Genomic DNA, 12,144 nt, shown 5'->3' with positions numbered 1-12,144 from the left:
GCAAAAGGCCACCCTACTGGGATCTGCGCACATCATCCGAAAATACATCACAAAGTCCTAGATACTTGGGAAGTGTTCGACTTGTGATTTTGTGATACAAAATCCAGCATATCTATCTTGTTTTCTGTGTCATAATAAAATAATAACAACAACTTTATTTTTCTATCCCGCCACCATCTCCCAGCAAGGAACTCGGGCGGCTAACACGGGGCAAAGGCCCAAAGCAATAAACAAAGTACAACAATAAAATCATATTATAATAAGTAAAAACACAGTAAAATTGGCATTGCGCAAGAACAATACATTAGCCATAAAAACTCATTTGGAGCATAAAATGAGTAAAACATAAAATAAAATAAAATGGACCACTAGGTTGATAGAGGAGGATGTATGAATTAGTAGTGTTCTCAGCAGTGGATGAACCTGAAGAAGATTGTTAGGGTCTATGATAGATGGGCAGGAAGGATAGCTGGGAAGGAAGGATGGAAAGGAAGAAAGAAAGGGATTTATGATGGATGGTAAGGAAGGGATAGCAGAAGGAAATGATGGATGGGAAGGAAAGATGGGATCAGTTTTTTTTCCATGTCAGGAGTGACTTCAGAAACTGCAAGTCGCTTCTGGTGTGAGAGAATTCGCCGTGTGCAAGGACGTTGCCCAGGGGATGCCTGGATGTTTTGATGTTTTTACTATTCTTGTGGGAGGCTTCTCTCATGCCCCCGCATGGAGCTGGAGCTGACAGAGGGAGCTCATCCACGCTCTCCCCGGGTTGGATTCAAACCCGGCAGCCTTCGGGTCAGCAACCCAACCTTCAAGTTGCAAGGCTTCAACCCATTATGCCACCAGGGACTCCATGGGATCTATTATAGATGGGGAGGCAGAATGATGATGATGATGATGATAAATGTATTGCCCGCCTCTCCCTGCAGCTCAGATTTGAACCCATCCTTCCCATCCATCATATACCGTATATACCGACCCGACCTGAATATAAGCCGAGGCACCTAATTTTACCACAAAAACTGGGATAACTTATTGACTCGAGTATAAGACGAGGGTGGGAAATGCAGCAGCTACGGGTCAATTTCAAAAATAAAAATAGATATTAATAAAATTGCATTATTTGAGGCATCAGTAGGTTAAATGTTTTGAAAATGTATATAAAACTGTAATTTAAGATAATAATAAGACTTTATTAAGATAAGACTGTCCAACTCTGAATACCTATATACTCAAGTATAAGCCAACCTTAATAGAAACCGGCCAGGACCCTCTCTCAAGTATAAGCCGAGGGGAGCTTTTTCAGCCCTAAAAAGGGCTGAAAAACTAGGCTTATACTCGAGTATATACAGTATTTTGCAATAGTATTAGACATCTAGACTTCTTTTTCAAATAAAAAAGTCATCAGGTTACTTCCTTTCTTCAAGCTTTTTGTCCAGAACAAAATGAAAAAACAGCCTAATTTAGAGAAATTATGAGAAATTATGATTTTCCACTACTTTAGCACTTTATTTCCTTCCCTATTTACCCTATCCAACGTTTTCCCAGTTGTCTCCCTGACACTTGTCCATGCACTTTATTAATAATTGAAATCGTGTATTTTATATACCCGATCCCTTCTTATCTATAGTGGTTGATGTTTGTTTCATTACCTCTTTTGTCTAGGTTATGTGTTTTTATTGTATGCTATGTTTTAATTGCTGATTGTATTTGACTATTGTATCATTGTTTTTAGCTTTAGGTATTTGTTATAACTGTTATATTTTGTTTTTGTTCTGGGCTTGGCCCCATGTTAGCCACCCCGAGTCTCTTCGGGGAGATGTTGGCGGGATAGAAAAATAAAGTATTATTATTATATTATTATTATTAGTAGTAGGCAATATAAAGGTATAACAAATGTATGCATGAATTAATGCTATTCCTGCTAATGGATAAACCTGAAGGAGGTTGTTAGGACCCCAGGTCTGTAACGTTCCCTGCTGATTGTGACCTGGAAGGTCTGCATCTCTGACACCACTGTTTTCTACAGCGGCTGAAGGAAGATCTGCAGAACCTGAAGGCAGACCTGGAGCAGTTTTCGGAGCGGTGCAGCATTTTCCTACTTAAGTCCCCTACGGGGTCCAGCACTCCACACCTCCGTTCGGAGCTAAACCTTCTGGTGGAGAAGATGGGCCTTGTCCATGGGCTTTCCTCCGTCTACCTGGATAAGTGAGTGCCCACGGTCTAAGCCTCATGCAACATATTCGGTAGCTAACCACTCCGACCACTGGATTGACCGGCACGGTTTTTGTCACACTGGGTTGGGTTTGGGTTAAGCTTGAATCTGTCCTGAATAGCAAACCCTGCAACCCAAAACAGCAGTCAAAATCTCAAGAAATTACATCCCTCCTCATCGCCTTTCCTTTTGGGTCTGATAGGTTAAAAACGGTAGATGTCATCATAAGGAACACCCAGGGAGCTGAGTCCTTGGTCAAGGGCTACGAGGTGAAGCTCAGCCAAGAGGAAGCCGTGCCCACTGACCTGGCCGCCATTCGTGCCCACCAGACCACCTTACAGGTCAGTAGTCACCTGGAACTCCTCTTTGAGGGAAACCTATCTCTCATTTAATGGCCATGGCTCAATGCTGTGGGGTCCTGGGATTTGTAGTTTGGTGAGGCATCAGCCCTCTTCGGCAGAGAAAGCTCAAGACCTTTATTCAGCAGTCAGTCTCTCTCTCGCGCTCTGTATCTTCTTTTTTCCCCAATATAGTTTTTATTTATTTCTTAAGAATAAGAATACATTGAAAGTGGTGGAACAAAATAGATAGTGAAGAATAGTAGGAAAGAAGAGTAAGTGAAGAAGAGACAAAAAGAAAAAAAAAGATTTGTACTTTGACTTCCCATCCATGCTTTGAAGACTTTTCTTTCATCTTCTCCGACATTTTCTTTCATTTATTCTAACCTCCATCTTTTTGTTTGTTTTTATATACAAGACAGATCTATCATGAAGTTCATGATAGCGAGTGTTTGATAAGCCTATTATGGCCCGTTTATGTTGGATAAGTGAGACTCTACTGTATATGCAAGACAGATCTATCATGAAGTTCATTCTTCTTTCTCTCAAGAAATTTACGACATTTGTCCAGTCTGTTTTATTTTTCCCTTCTCTTATCTTTTGTGTCAATACAGTAGAGTCTCACTTATCCAACGTAAACGGGCCGGCAGAATGTTGGATAAGTGAATATGTTGGATAATAAGGAGAGATTAAGGAAAAGCCTATTAAACTTCAAATTAGGTTATGATTTTACAAATTAAGCACCAAAACATCATGTTATACAACAAATTTGACAGAAAAAGTAGTACAGTACACAGTAATGCTATATAGTAATGATTGTATTTATGAATTTAGCACCAAAATATCACGATGTATTGAAAACATTGATTACAAAAATGCGTTGGATAATCCAGAACGTTGGATAAGTGAGTGTTGGATAAGCGAGACTCTACTGTATATCCATATGTATAACGTCTAATATTTTAATCAGCCAATCTTCAACATTTGGAGCTTCTTCTTTTTTTCATATTCTTGCTAGAGTCAATCTTGCTGCTGCGCTAATGTGGAATAATATTCTATCTTCATTTTTATTTAATGCTGTAGTTGTGAATCCTAATAAGTACGTTTCTGGTTTTAATTTAAATTTGGTTCCTGACATTTTTTGCGTCATTTTGTGTGCTGTCTTCCAAAATTCTTTGATTTTTGGGTGGAAAAAGGTTCCTGTTTTTTCCCCACATTTCCAGCATGTTTTGGAGTTTTTTAAATTGAATTTTGTTAGCCTTTCCGGGGTATAATACCAGCGGTATTGCATCTTATACAGTAGAGTCTCACTTATCCAACGTTCTGGATTATCCAATGCATTTTTGTAGTCAATGTTTTCAATGCATTGTGATATTTTGGTGCTAAATACAGTAATTACTACATAGCATTAATTTGTAATGACTACTCTTTCTGTCAAATTTGTTGTATAACATGATGTTTTGGTGCTTAATTTGTAAAATCATAACTTATTTTGAAGTTTATTTTTTATATTTTTTCAGTTTTTTATTTAAATTATTGAAAAATTTTGAATTTTACATATTCAGTACTTAAAACTTATACATTCTTTAACAAATTTGCAATACAGAGTTATGTACAGTAGAGTCTCACTTATCCAACACTCGCTTATCCAACGTTCTGGATTATCCAACACATTTTTGGAGTCAATGTTTTCAATACATCGTGACATTTTGGTGCTAAATTCATAAATATAGTCATTACTACATAGCATTACTGCGTATTGAACTACTTTTTCTGCCAAATTTGTTGTCTAACATGATATTTTGGTGCTTCATTTGTAAAATCATAACCTAATTTGATGTTTAATAGGCTTTTCCTTAATGCCTCCTTATTATCCAACATATTCGCTTATCCAACATTCTGCTGGCCCGTTTATGTTGGATAAGTGAGACTCTACTGTATATCATAGCTCCTATGGTATTTTCACTCTCTAACTATATTACATACTCATATTATTTACCTTTTGTTACCCTTCACCTAGTGCTACCCCTTATTTTGAAGTTTAATAGGCTTTTTCTTAATCTCTCCTTATTATCCAACATATTTGCTTATCCAACATTCTGCCGGCCCGTTTATGTTGGATAAGTGAGACTCTACTGTACCAATTTTCTCTAATGTCAGTTGCTGCCGTGTATTTTATTTTTTTCCTCAAAATCTCTTCCCAAAGATCCAAATTTAAATTATGGCCTGCATCTTTAGCCCATTTGATCATACATTCCTTAATTTGTTCTTTGTCTGTTACCCAGGTTAATAATTGTTGATAAAGTAATTTTATTAATTTTGTGTCATTTTTGCATTACAATTTCCCACGTTCCATTTTCCCTGATTGAATCTCTCTGTATCTTGTCCTGTTGCAGCAATGGACCAGCGAAGTGAAGGACAAGAAGGCCGTCTTTACGGCGCTTGAAGAGGACTTGTCCAGAGCCAAAGTGGTGGCGGAGCAGCTCTTCCGCCTGAAACAGGAGCGCAGCGTGGACCTGGAGCGCTACCAGGAGAAAGGGGCGCAGCTCTGGGAGCGATGGCAGCGGGTCGGCCTCCAAGTGGAGACCCGGTCAGTGGCGCCCAGTGGGAAACTGGGAAGGGGGCATCTTTTGGTCTGCAAGGAATACGGACTTCCTTGCTGGTTTGGTTTCCAATTGCGTTGGTTTATTTTTCACAGTAATTTTTTTTGGCATGAAAATGTGCTTGTTCTAAAAATACTTTTTTTCATGGAAAAAATCCTTGAAATATTCCACAAAACAGTACATAGAATCATAGAATCGTAGAGTTGGAAGAGACCTCATGGGCCATCCAGTCCAACCCCCTGCCAAGAAGCAGGAAAATCTCATTCAAAGCACCCCCGACAGATGGCCATCCAGCCTCTGCTTAAAAGCCTCCAAAGAAGGAGCCTCCACCACAGTCCGGGGCAGAGATTTCCACTGTCGAACAGCCCTTCTCACAGTGAGGAAGTTCTTCCTGATGTTCAGGTGGAATCTCCTTTCCTGTAGTTTGAAGCCATTGTTCCGTGTCCTAGTCTGCAGGGCAGCAGAAAACAAGCTTGCTCCCTCCTCCCTATGACTTCCCCTCACATATTTGTACATGGCTATCATGTCTCCTCTCAGCCTTCTCTTCTGCAGGCTAAACATGCCCAGCTCTTTAAGCCGCTCCTCATGGGGCTTGTTCTCCAGACCCTTAATCATTTTAGTCGCCCTCCTCTGGACGCTTTCCAGCTTGTCAACATCTCCCTTCAACTGCGGTGCCCAGAATTGGACACAGAATTCCAGGTGTGGTCTGACTAAGGCAGAATAGAGGGGGAGCATGACTTCCCTGGATCTAGATACTATACCCCTATTGATGCAGGCCAGAATCCCGTTGGCTTTTTTTGCTGCCGCATCACATTGTTGGCTCATATTTAACTTGTTGTCCGCGAGGACTCCAAGATCTTTTTCACACATACTGCTGTCGAGCAAGGCATCGTCCCCCATTCTGTATCTTTGCATTTCATTTTTTCTGCCAAAGTGAAGTATCTTGCATTTGTCCCTGTTGAACTTCATTTTGTTAGTTTCGGCCCACCCTCTCATTGAAATTTTCCACAAAACAGTACATTTCGCGCAAAACGGTACATTGTGCACAAAAGCGGTGCATTTACCGGTAATGGTTTGAGTGAAGAGGTTTTGGACAAATGCAAAAAAAGTATAAAGGAGATTGCACTTCTAATCTTGGAAGCTAAGTATGGTCAGCCTTGGTTAGTCTTTGGGTGGGAGACTGCTGAGGAATACTAGATGCCGAGGGCTGTATTTCAGAAGTGTTATTTGTCTAAGAAAATCCCATGAAAAATTCAAGAGGTCATCATAAATTGTCAGGCAGCTTGAAGACATACAGATTTGCAGCTCTCAGCCATTTTGATTAAGAATGTTTTATAATATAAAAAAAATAATGGGGTTCGTGGTGGAACAGTGTGTTAAAGCACTGAGCTGCTGAACTTACGGACCAAAAGGTGCCAGGTTCAAATCCCGGGAGCGGAATGAACACCCGCTGTTAGTCCCAGCTCCTGTCAACCTAGCAGTTCGAAAACATGCAAATGTGAGTAGATCAATAGGTACTGCTCTGGCGGGAAGGTAACGGCGCTCCATGCAGCCATGCCGGCCACATGACCTTGGAGGTGTCTATGGACAACGCCGGCTCTTCGGCCTAGAAATGGAGATGAACACCAACCCTCAAAGTCGGGCATAACTGGACTTAATATCAGGGGAAATCTTTACCTTTACCAATAATAATAATAATAATAATAATAATAATAATAATAATAATAATAATTTTAAAGACTCTGGCAGAAACCAGTGCAGGTGTTCCCGTGGTGATTGGCACATTGGGTGCCGTGCCAAAAGATCTCAGCCGGCATTTGGAAACAACAGACATTGACAAAATTATGATCTGCCAACTGCAAAAGGCCACCTTACTGGGATCAGCGCGCATCATCCGAAAATACATCACACAGTCCTAGACACTTGGGAAGTGTTCGACTTATGATTTTGTGATACGAAATCCAGCATATCTATCTTGTTTGCTGTGTCATACAATAAATAATAATAATAATAATAATAATAATAATAATAATAATAATAATAATAATAATATTTATTATCTGTCTGTCCTTGCAGCTCAAGGTGGGGTACAACATCATTAAAACAGTGAGATAAAACAAAACACTATTTAAATACACGTAACAAATATACACAGATAAAATACAGATTTTGGTTTACCACTAAATATTTAGCTGGGAAGGACATAGTTTGCCTTCCTTTTCTATAGTCAAGCTCTTACTGCAGGAAAGGCCTTATCCCATATACTCTCCAGCCATGGTTGATATTAATATTGTCATTATGCCTTTGCTATAAGAAGTGGACATCTGGGTGATTGTTCCTTCCCTATTGGCACCCACCGTGTCTCATCCCTGCTTCTCCTTAAAACCCTTGACAGACAATCCGACCTGGAGAGTATACAAGATGTTCTGGGCGACTACCGGAGCTGCCATGGGGCCCTGATCCGGTGGATCGAGGAGACCACCGCCCAGCAGGAAGCCATGAAGCCAGGGCAGGCCGAAGACAGCCGGGTCCTTTCCGAGCAGCTCAGCCAACAAATGGTAAGTCCAGGGCCACAAAGGAGCTGGAAGGCATGGGGGATGTGTGTACATCTGTTGAATATCTCCTTTGCAAAATGGGCACTTAGACACATCTATGGTGAGAAGGACACCTTCATTGCATGGGGCATTAGTGGGTCAATAGCCCCAAAGCCTTTGTGGCTCCTTTCATGGGAAGAGATTGACATGTGTACATTCAAAATGGCTTTGGTGCAGCAGGATGTGGGGTTGGACTCTGGTCCGAGTTGTAGTCTGAACTTTGAAAGGAACTAAATGAACCTGAAAGGGGAGGTGGGTAATAATAATAATAATAATAATAATAATAATAATAATAATAATAATTTATTTATACCCCGCCTCCGTCTCCCCGGAGGGACTTGGGGCGGCTTACAAGGGTCGAACCCAGATAAAAACAGTAACAATATAAAACACATCAAATGTACAGAGACATTTGAAGTTATAAAAACAGACATTTACATATACAGTAGAGTCTCACTTATCCAAGCTAAACGGGCCGGCAGAAGCTTGGATAAGTGAATACCTTGGATAATAAGGAGAGATTAAGGAAAAGCCTATTAAACATCAAATTAGGTTATGATTGTACAAATTAAGCACCAAAACATCATGTTATATAACAAATTTGACAGAAAAAGTAGTTCAATATGCAGTAATGTTATGTTGTAATTACTGTATTTACGAATTTAGCACCAAAATATCATGATATATTGAAAACATTGACTACAAAAATGGCTTGGATTATCCAGAAGCTTGGATAAGCGAGGCTTGGATAAGTGAGACTCTACTGTACCGGTAAAATAGCAAACTTAATAACATAATTAAAACACAAGCTAAAATAGACTGAAATAGACTATGTAACACTGTGACATGATTTTTGTTCCTGGATTATACATGTCATTTCCCATTTGGTTCTGTTACATTAAAAAATGGGGAAAAGTTTTTGCGGGACATCCTGCAGCACATTTTGCTCTAGTTTTTCAATGCATATATCATTGAGTCTCAAAACAATTCAGCCTAGTTTGTGGCAGGCACAAGCATGAAGTTTGTTGTGAATAACAACTACTTTCAAAGTACATACTGCACAATTAAACCAGTATAACAGTTTCATACAAGGAACTGAACATTTTTCTAACTTTGTTATATAGTGTAATAAACCTGTCCTTGTCGTCTGTTTCCATGGTTCTGACAAATGCTTTCCTTTCCCATTCCAAGGCCCTGTTTGCTGAAATCGAGGCCAATCAAGCCAAGCTGGACCAGTGCCAGAAACTCTCTCAACAATATTCGGCTGCCGTCAAGGTAACACTATAATGAACAAGGCAGAAATGTCACAATTGCTTGGTTCAAACTGGGATTTCTCAAGTGGAAACATAATGAGGGACAGATATATACATATATATAAAATTACATTTGTGTGTATATATAATTGTTGTTATTATTGTTATTAATATTTCTTACTTGTCTCTCCTTGTGGCTCGAGGTGGGGCACAACATAATTAAAACACTTCGTCATAAAACATTATATAAAATACATGTATTAAAACACATTACTATGAAATATGTGTGTTAAAATACACAGTAGAAAGATTAAAATACCATTAACACAGGATAATAATAATAATAATAATAATAATAATAATAATAATAATAATAATAATAATAATAATAGACAAAATCACGATCTGCCAACTGCAAAAGGCCACCCTGCTGGGATCTGCATGCATCATCCGAAAATACATTACACAGTCCTAGACACTTGGGAAGTGTTCGACTTGTGATGTTATGATATGAAATCCAGCATATCTATCTTGTTTGCTGTGTCATAATAATAAAATAATAATAATAATAATAATAATAATAATAATAATAATAATAATAATTCATTTCATTTATTACTCGCCTCTCCTGATGGCTCGAGGCCCAATAGAGCTGTCATTAGAATACTTCTTCTGTTTTAAAAGCATATGGCACTTTATCACTGTTACTTATTTCCATGATACAGCACTTTATGAAACCTGTCCCCGCTGGTTTGCTTTTAATTACTCTGATTTTATCTGCTTGGATTTTAATGTATTGTCCATTATTTTATTTTGTGTATCTTTGGAATGTTTCAAGTTTTTCTCAAATATGTTGTGTTGTTGTTTCGGGCTTGTCCCTGTTGTGAGCCGCCCCGAGTCCCTTCGGGGAGATGGGGCGGGATATAAAAATAAAGTGTATTATTATTTATTATTATTACAATAAATTAAAAAAACAAATGAACATAAAATACAATAAATTACTAAACACATAGATAAACACACACCCTACCCAGTCAATGTTAACTATGACTTTTAAACATCTATTGCTACTATATGTCTATTCTGTAGCTGTGTTTGGTATAGGTTTTCATATGTATACACAAACACACACACATGCAAACATACTTAAATACACCCACTGCTTGTTTTGCAATACTTTGATTTTTTTTTTCCTTTGAGAGGATGTTCCCAAAGGTAAAGCAGAAACACTTCCTTAGCTTTGGCCGTCTTTGCATTTCTCAGGACTATGAGCTGCAGCTTATGGCTTACCGGGCCTTTGTGGAATCGCAGCAGAAGTCCCCCGTGAAGCGCCGGCGCATGCTTTCCTCCTCAGACACCATCACGCAAGAGGTGAGGCTCCATGTGCAAGCCTTTTAATGGGCTGAAGGGCTGCTGCACTATTTCTGGGGAAAACCAGTGTTTTGCTTCGCTTGCCAAAGCGGCATTTCTTGCACAGTTAAACAGGAAGTAACACTTTCAAACCAGGAACAGAACATTTTTCAAATTGTGTTACATAGTGTCATTGATGAAACTCATTCGCTCTACTGCTAAATTCAACGAGCCCATGAAGACCTTTTTCTTCTTTTGCCTATATGTATTTGCCAACCCTGGTCTGTATACTCATTCCCGGACTTTGTGTAGATACACTAGACCAGGGGTCCCCAAACTAAGGCCCGGGGGCCGGATGCGGCCCTCCAAGGTCATTTACCTGGCCCCATCCTAAACTTTAGACTTAGGGTTGACCTAAGTCTACCTGGTCTTTGGAGGTCTCTTTGCTTACCTATGGTCTTATGAGATCATCTAGATGGTCTTTGAATGTCTCTTTGCTTAGCTACAGCCGTATGAGACCATCTAGATGGCTTTTGGAGGTCACTTTCCTTACCTATGGTTTTATGAGATTGTCTAGATGGTCTTTGGGGGCCTCTTTCCTAACCTATGGTCCTATGAAACCATCTAGATGGCCTTTGAGGGTCCCTTTCCTTACCTATGGTCTTATGAGACCATCTAGATGGTCTTTGGAGGTCTCTTTGCTTACGTATGGTCTTATGAGATTATCTAGATCAGAGGTCACCAAAATAAGGCCCATGGGCCGAATGCAGCCCTCCAAGGTCATTTACCTGGCCTTTTAGGTTGACCTAAGTCTGAAATGACTTGAAGGCACACAAAAACAATCCTAATTTTTGACTATTTCATCATAGTCCGGGCCCCCAACAGTATGATGGAACCGTGATCTGGCCCTCCACTTAAAAAGTTTGAGGACCCCTGCACTAGACTGTGGATAAGAGTGAATCCTATTGAAATGAAGGACTTTTGGGCCCAAGACTATCATAGAGTCATGTTGGAGGAAAATGGTCAAAGAGAATGTCTTTGTGGGACGGAGGCAGCCAGCCAGCCAGACACACCTACATCATGTCTAACATCCAATTTATCTTTCAGAAATTGTAAGCCTGAGGACAAGTTAATATTTTGTAAGCTGCTCTGAGTGCCTTTGGGGCTGAAAAGCAGGGCAAAAATGATGTAAATGTGAATGTTTTTATATTGTGGAATGATATTTTAAATTGTAAGTCGCTCGGAGCACTCTGGTGGAGAGCGGCTAATTAAGAAATAAAGTGAAGTGAAGTGAAGAAGTGAAGTAAATAAAATAAAATAAATATATGGATAAAGGAAACTATGGATAGCGGTCCCATGAATGCAGGAGTTGTACTGTACTGTAGAAAAGGTTAAAATATCCATAAATTAAGAGACGTTAAAGGCATGGCTGTTGCAAATAACACATAAATGGAACAGTACATAGACATTCCAGTAACATTCTGCTGGGCCCAGTCTCCTTGAGCTGTTGGTCTTCAAAGTCCAGCTAATAGCCAGCGAACAAGAAGGTAACAGCCACCTTCCTTGCGTTTCTTTGTCTCCTCTTCCTCCTCTTCTTTGTAGTTCATGGACCTGCGGACACGCTACACGGCCCTGGTGACACTGACCACGCAACATGTGAAGTACATCAGTGACGCCCTTCGTCGCTTGGAGGAGGAAGAGGTCAGTCGGGCTCACAAAGGGTCCCCTGCGGAGTCTGCCTTGGAGAATCCTTTGGTTTCCATTGGGGTGGGGTCCCATATCCTCTTAGGATCA

At 39.8% G+C, this 12,144-nt stretch overlaps 1 protein-coding gene across 21 annotated transcripts in view; it reads left to right on the top strand.

Moving 5' to 3' along the window:
• Nucleotides 1-12,144, top strand: part of macf1 (microtubule actin crosslinking factor 1) — a 319,723-nt gene that overhangs the window by 173,393 nt on the left and 134,186 nt on the right. For all 21 annotated transcript variants that reach the window (XM_062962874.1, XM_062962875.1, XM_062962878.1 and 18 more), the window contains 7 exons: nt 2,027-2,205; nt 2,415-2,553; nt 4,947-5,140; nt 7,549-7,711; nt 8,939-9,022; nt 10,264-10,371; nt 11,953-12,051. In XM_062962874.1, the coding sequence (XP_062818944.1) occupies nt 2,027-2,205; nt 2,415-2,553; nt 4,947-5,140; nt 7,549-7,711; nt 8,939-9,022; nt 10,264-10,371; nt 11,953-12,051 (966 nt within the window). The remainder of the gene's footprint in view (nt 1-2,026; nt 2,206-2,414; nt 2,554-4,946; nt 5,141-7,548; nt 7,712-8,938; nt 9,023-10,263; nt 10,372-11,952; nt 12,052-12,144) is intronic.

This window comes from Anolis carolinensis, unplaced genomic scaffold (genome assembly GCF_035594765.1).
Source record: "Anolis carolinensis isolate JA03-04 unplaced genomic scaffold, rAnoCar3.1.pri scaffold_10, whole genome shotgun sequence".
Lineage (NCBI taxonomy): Eukaryota > Metazoa > Chordata > Lepidosauria > Squamata > Dactyloidae > Anolis > Anolis carolinensis.
Note: the sequence above shows the minus strand (reverse complement) of the source record. Positions and strands in the feature narration are given on the sequence as shown.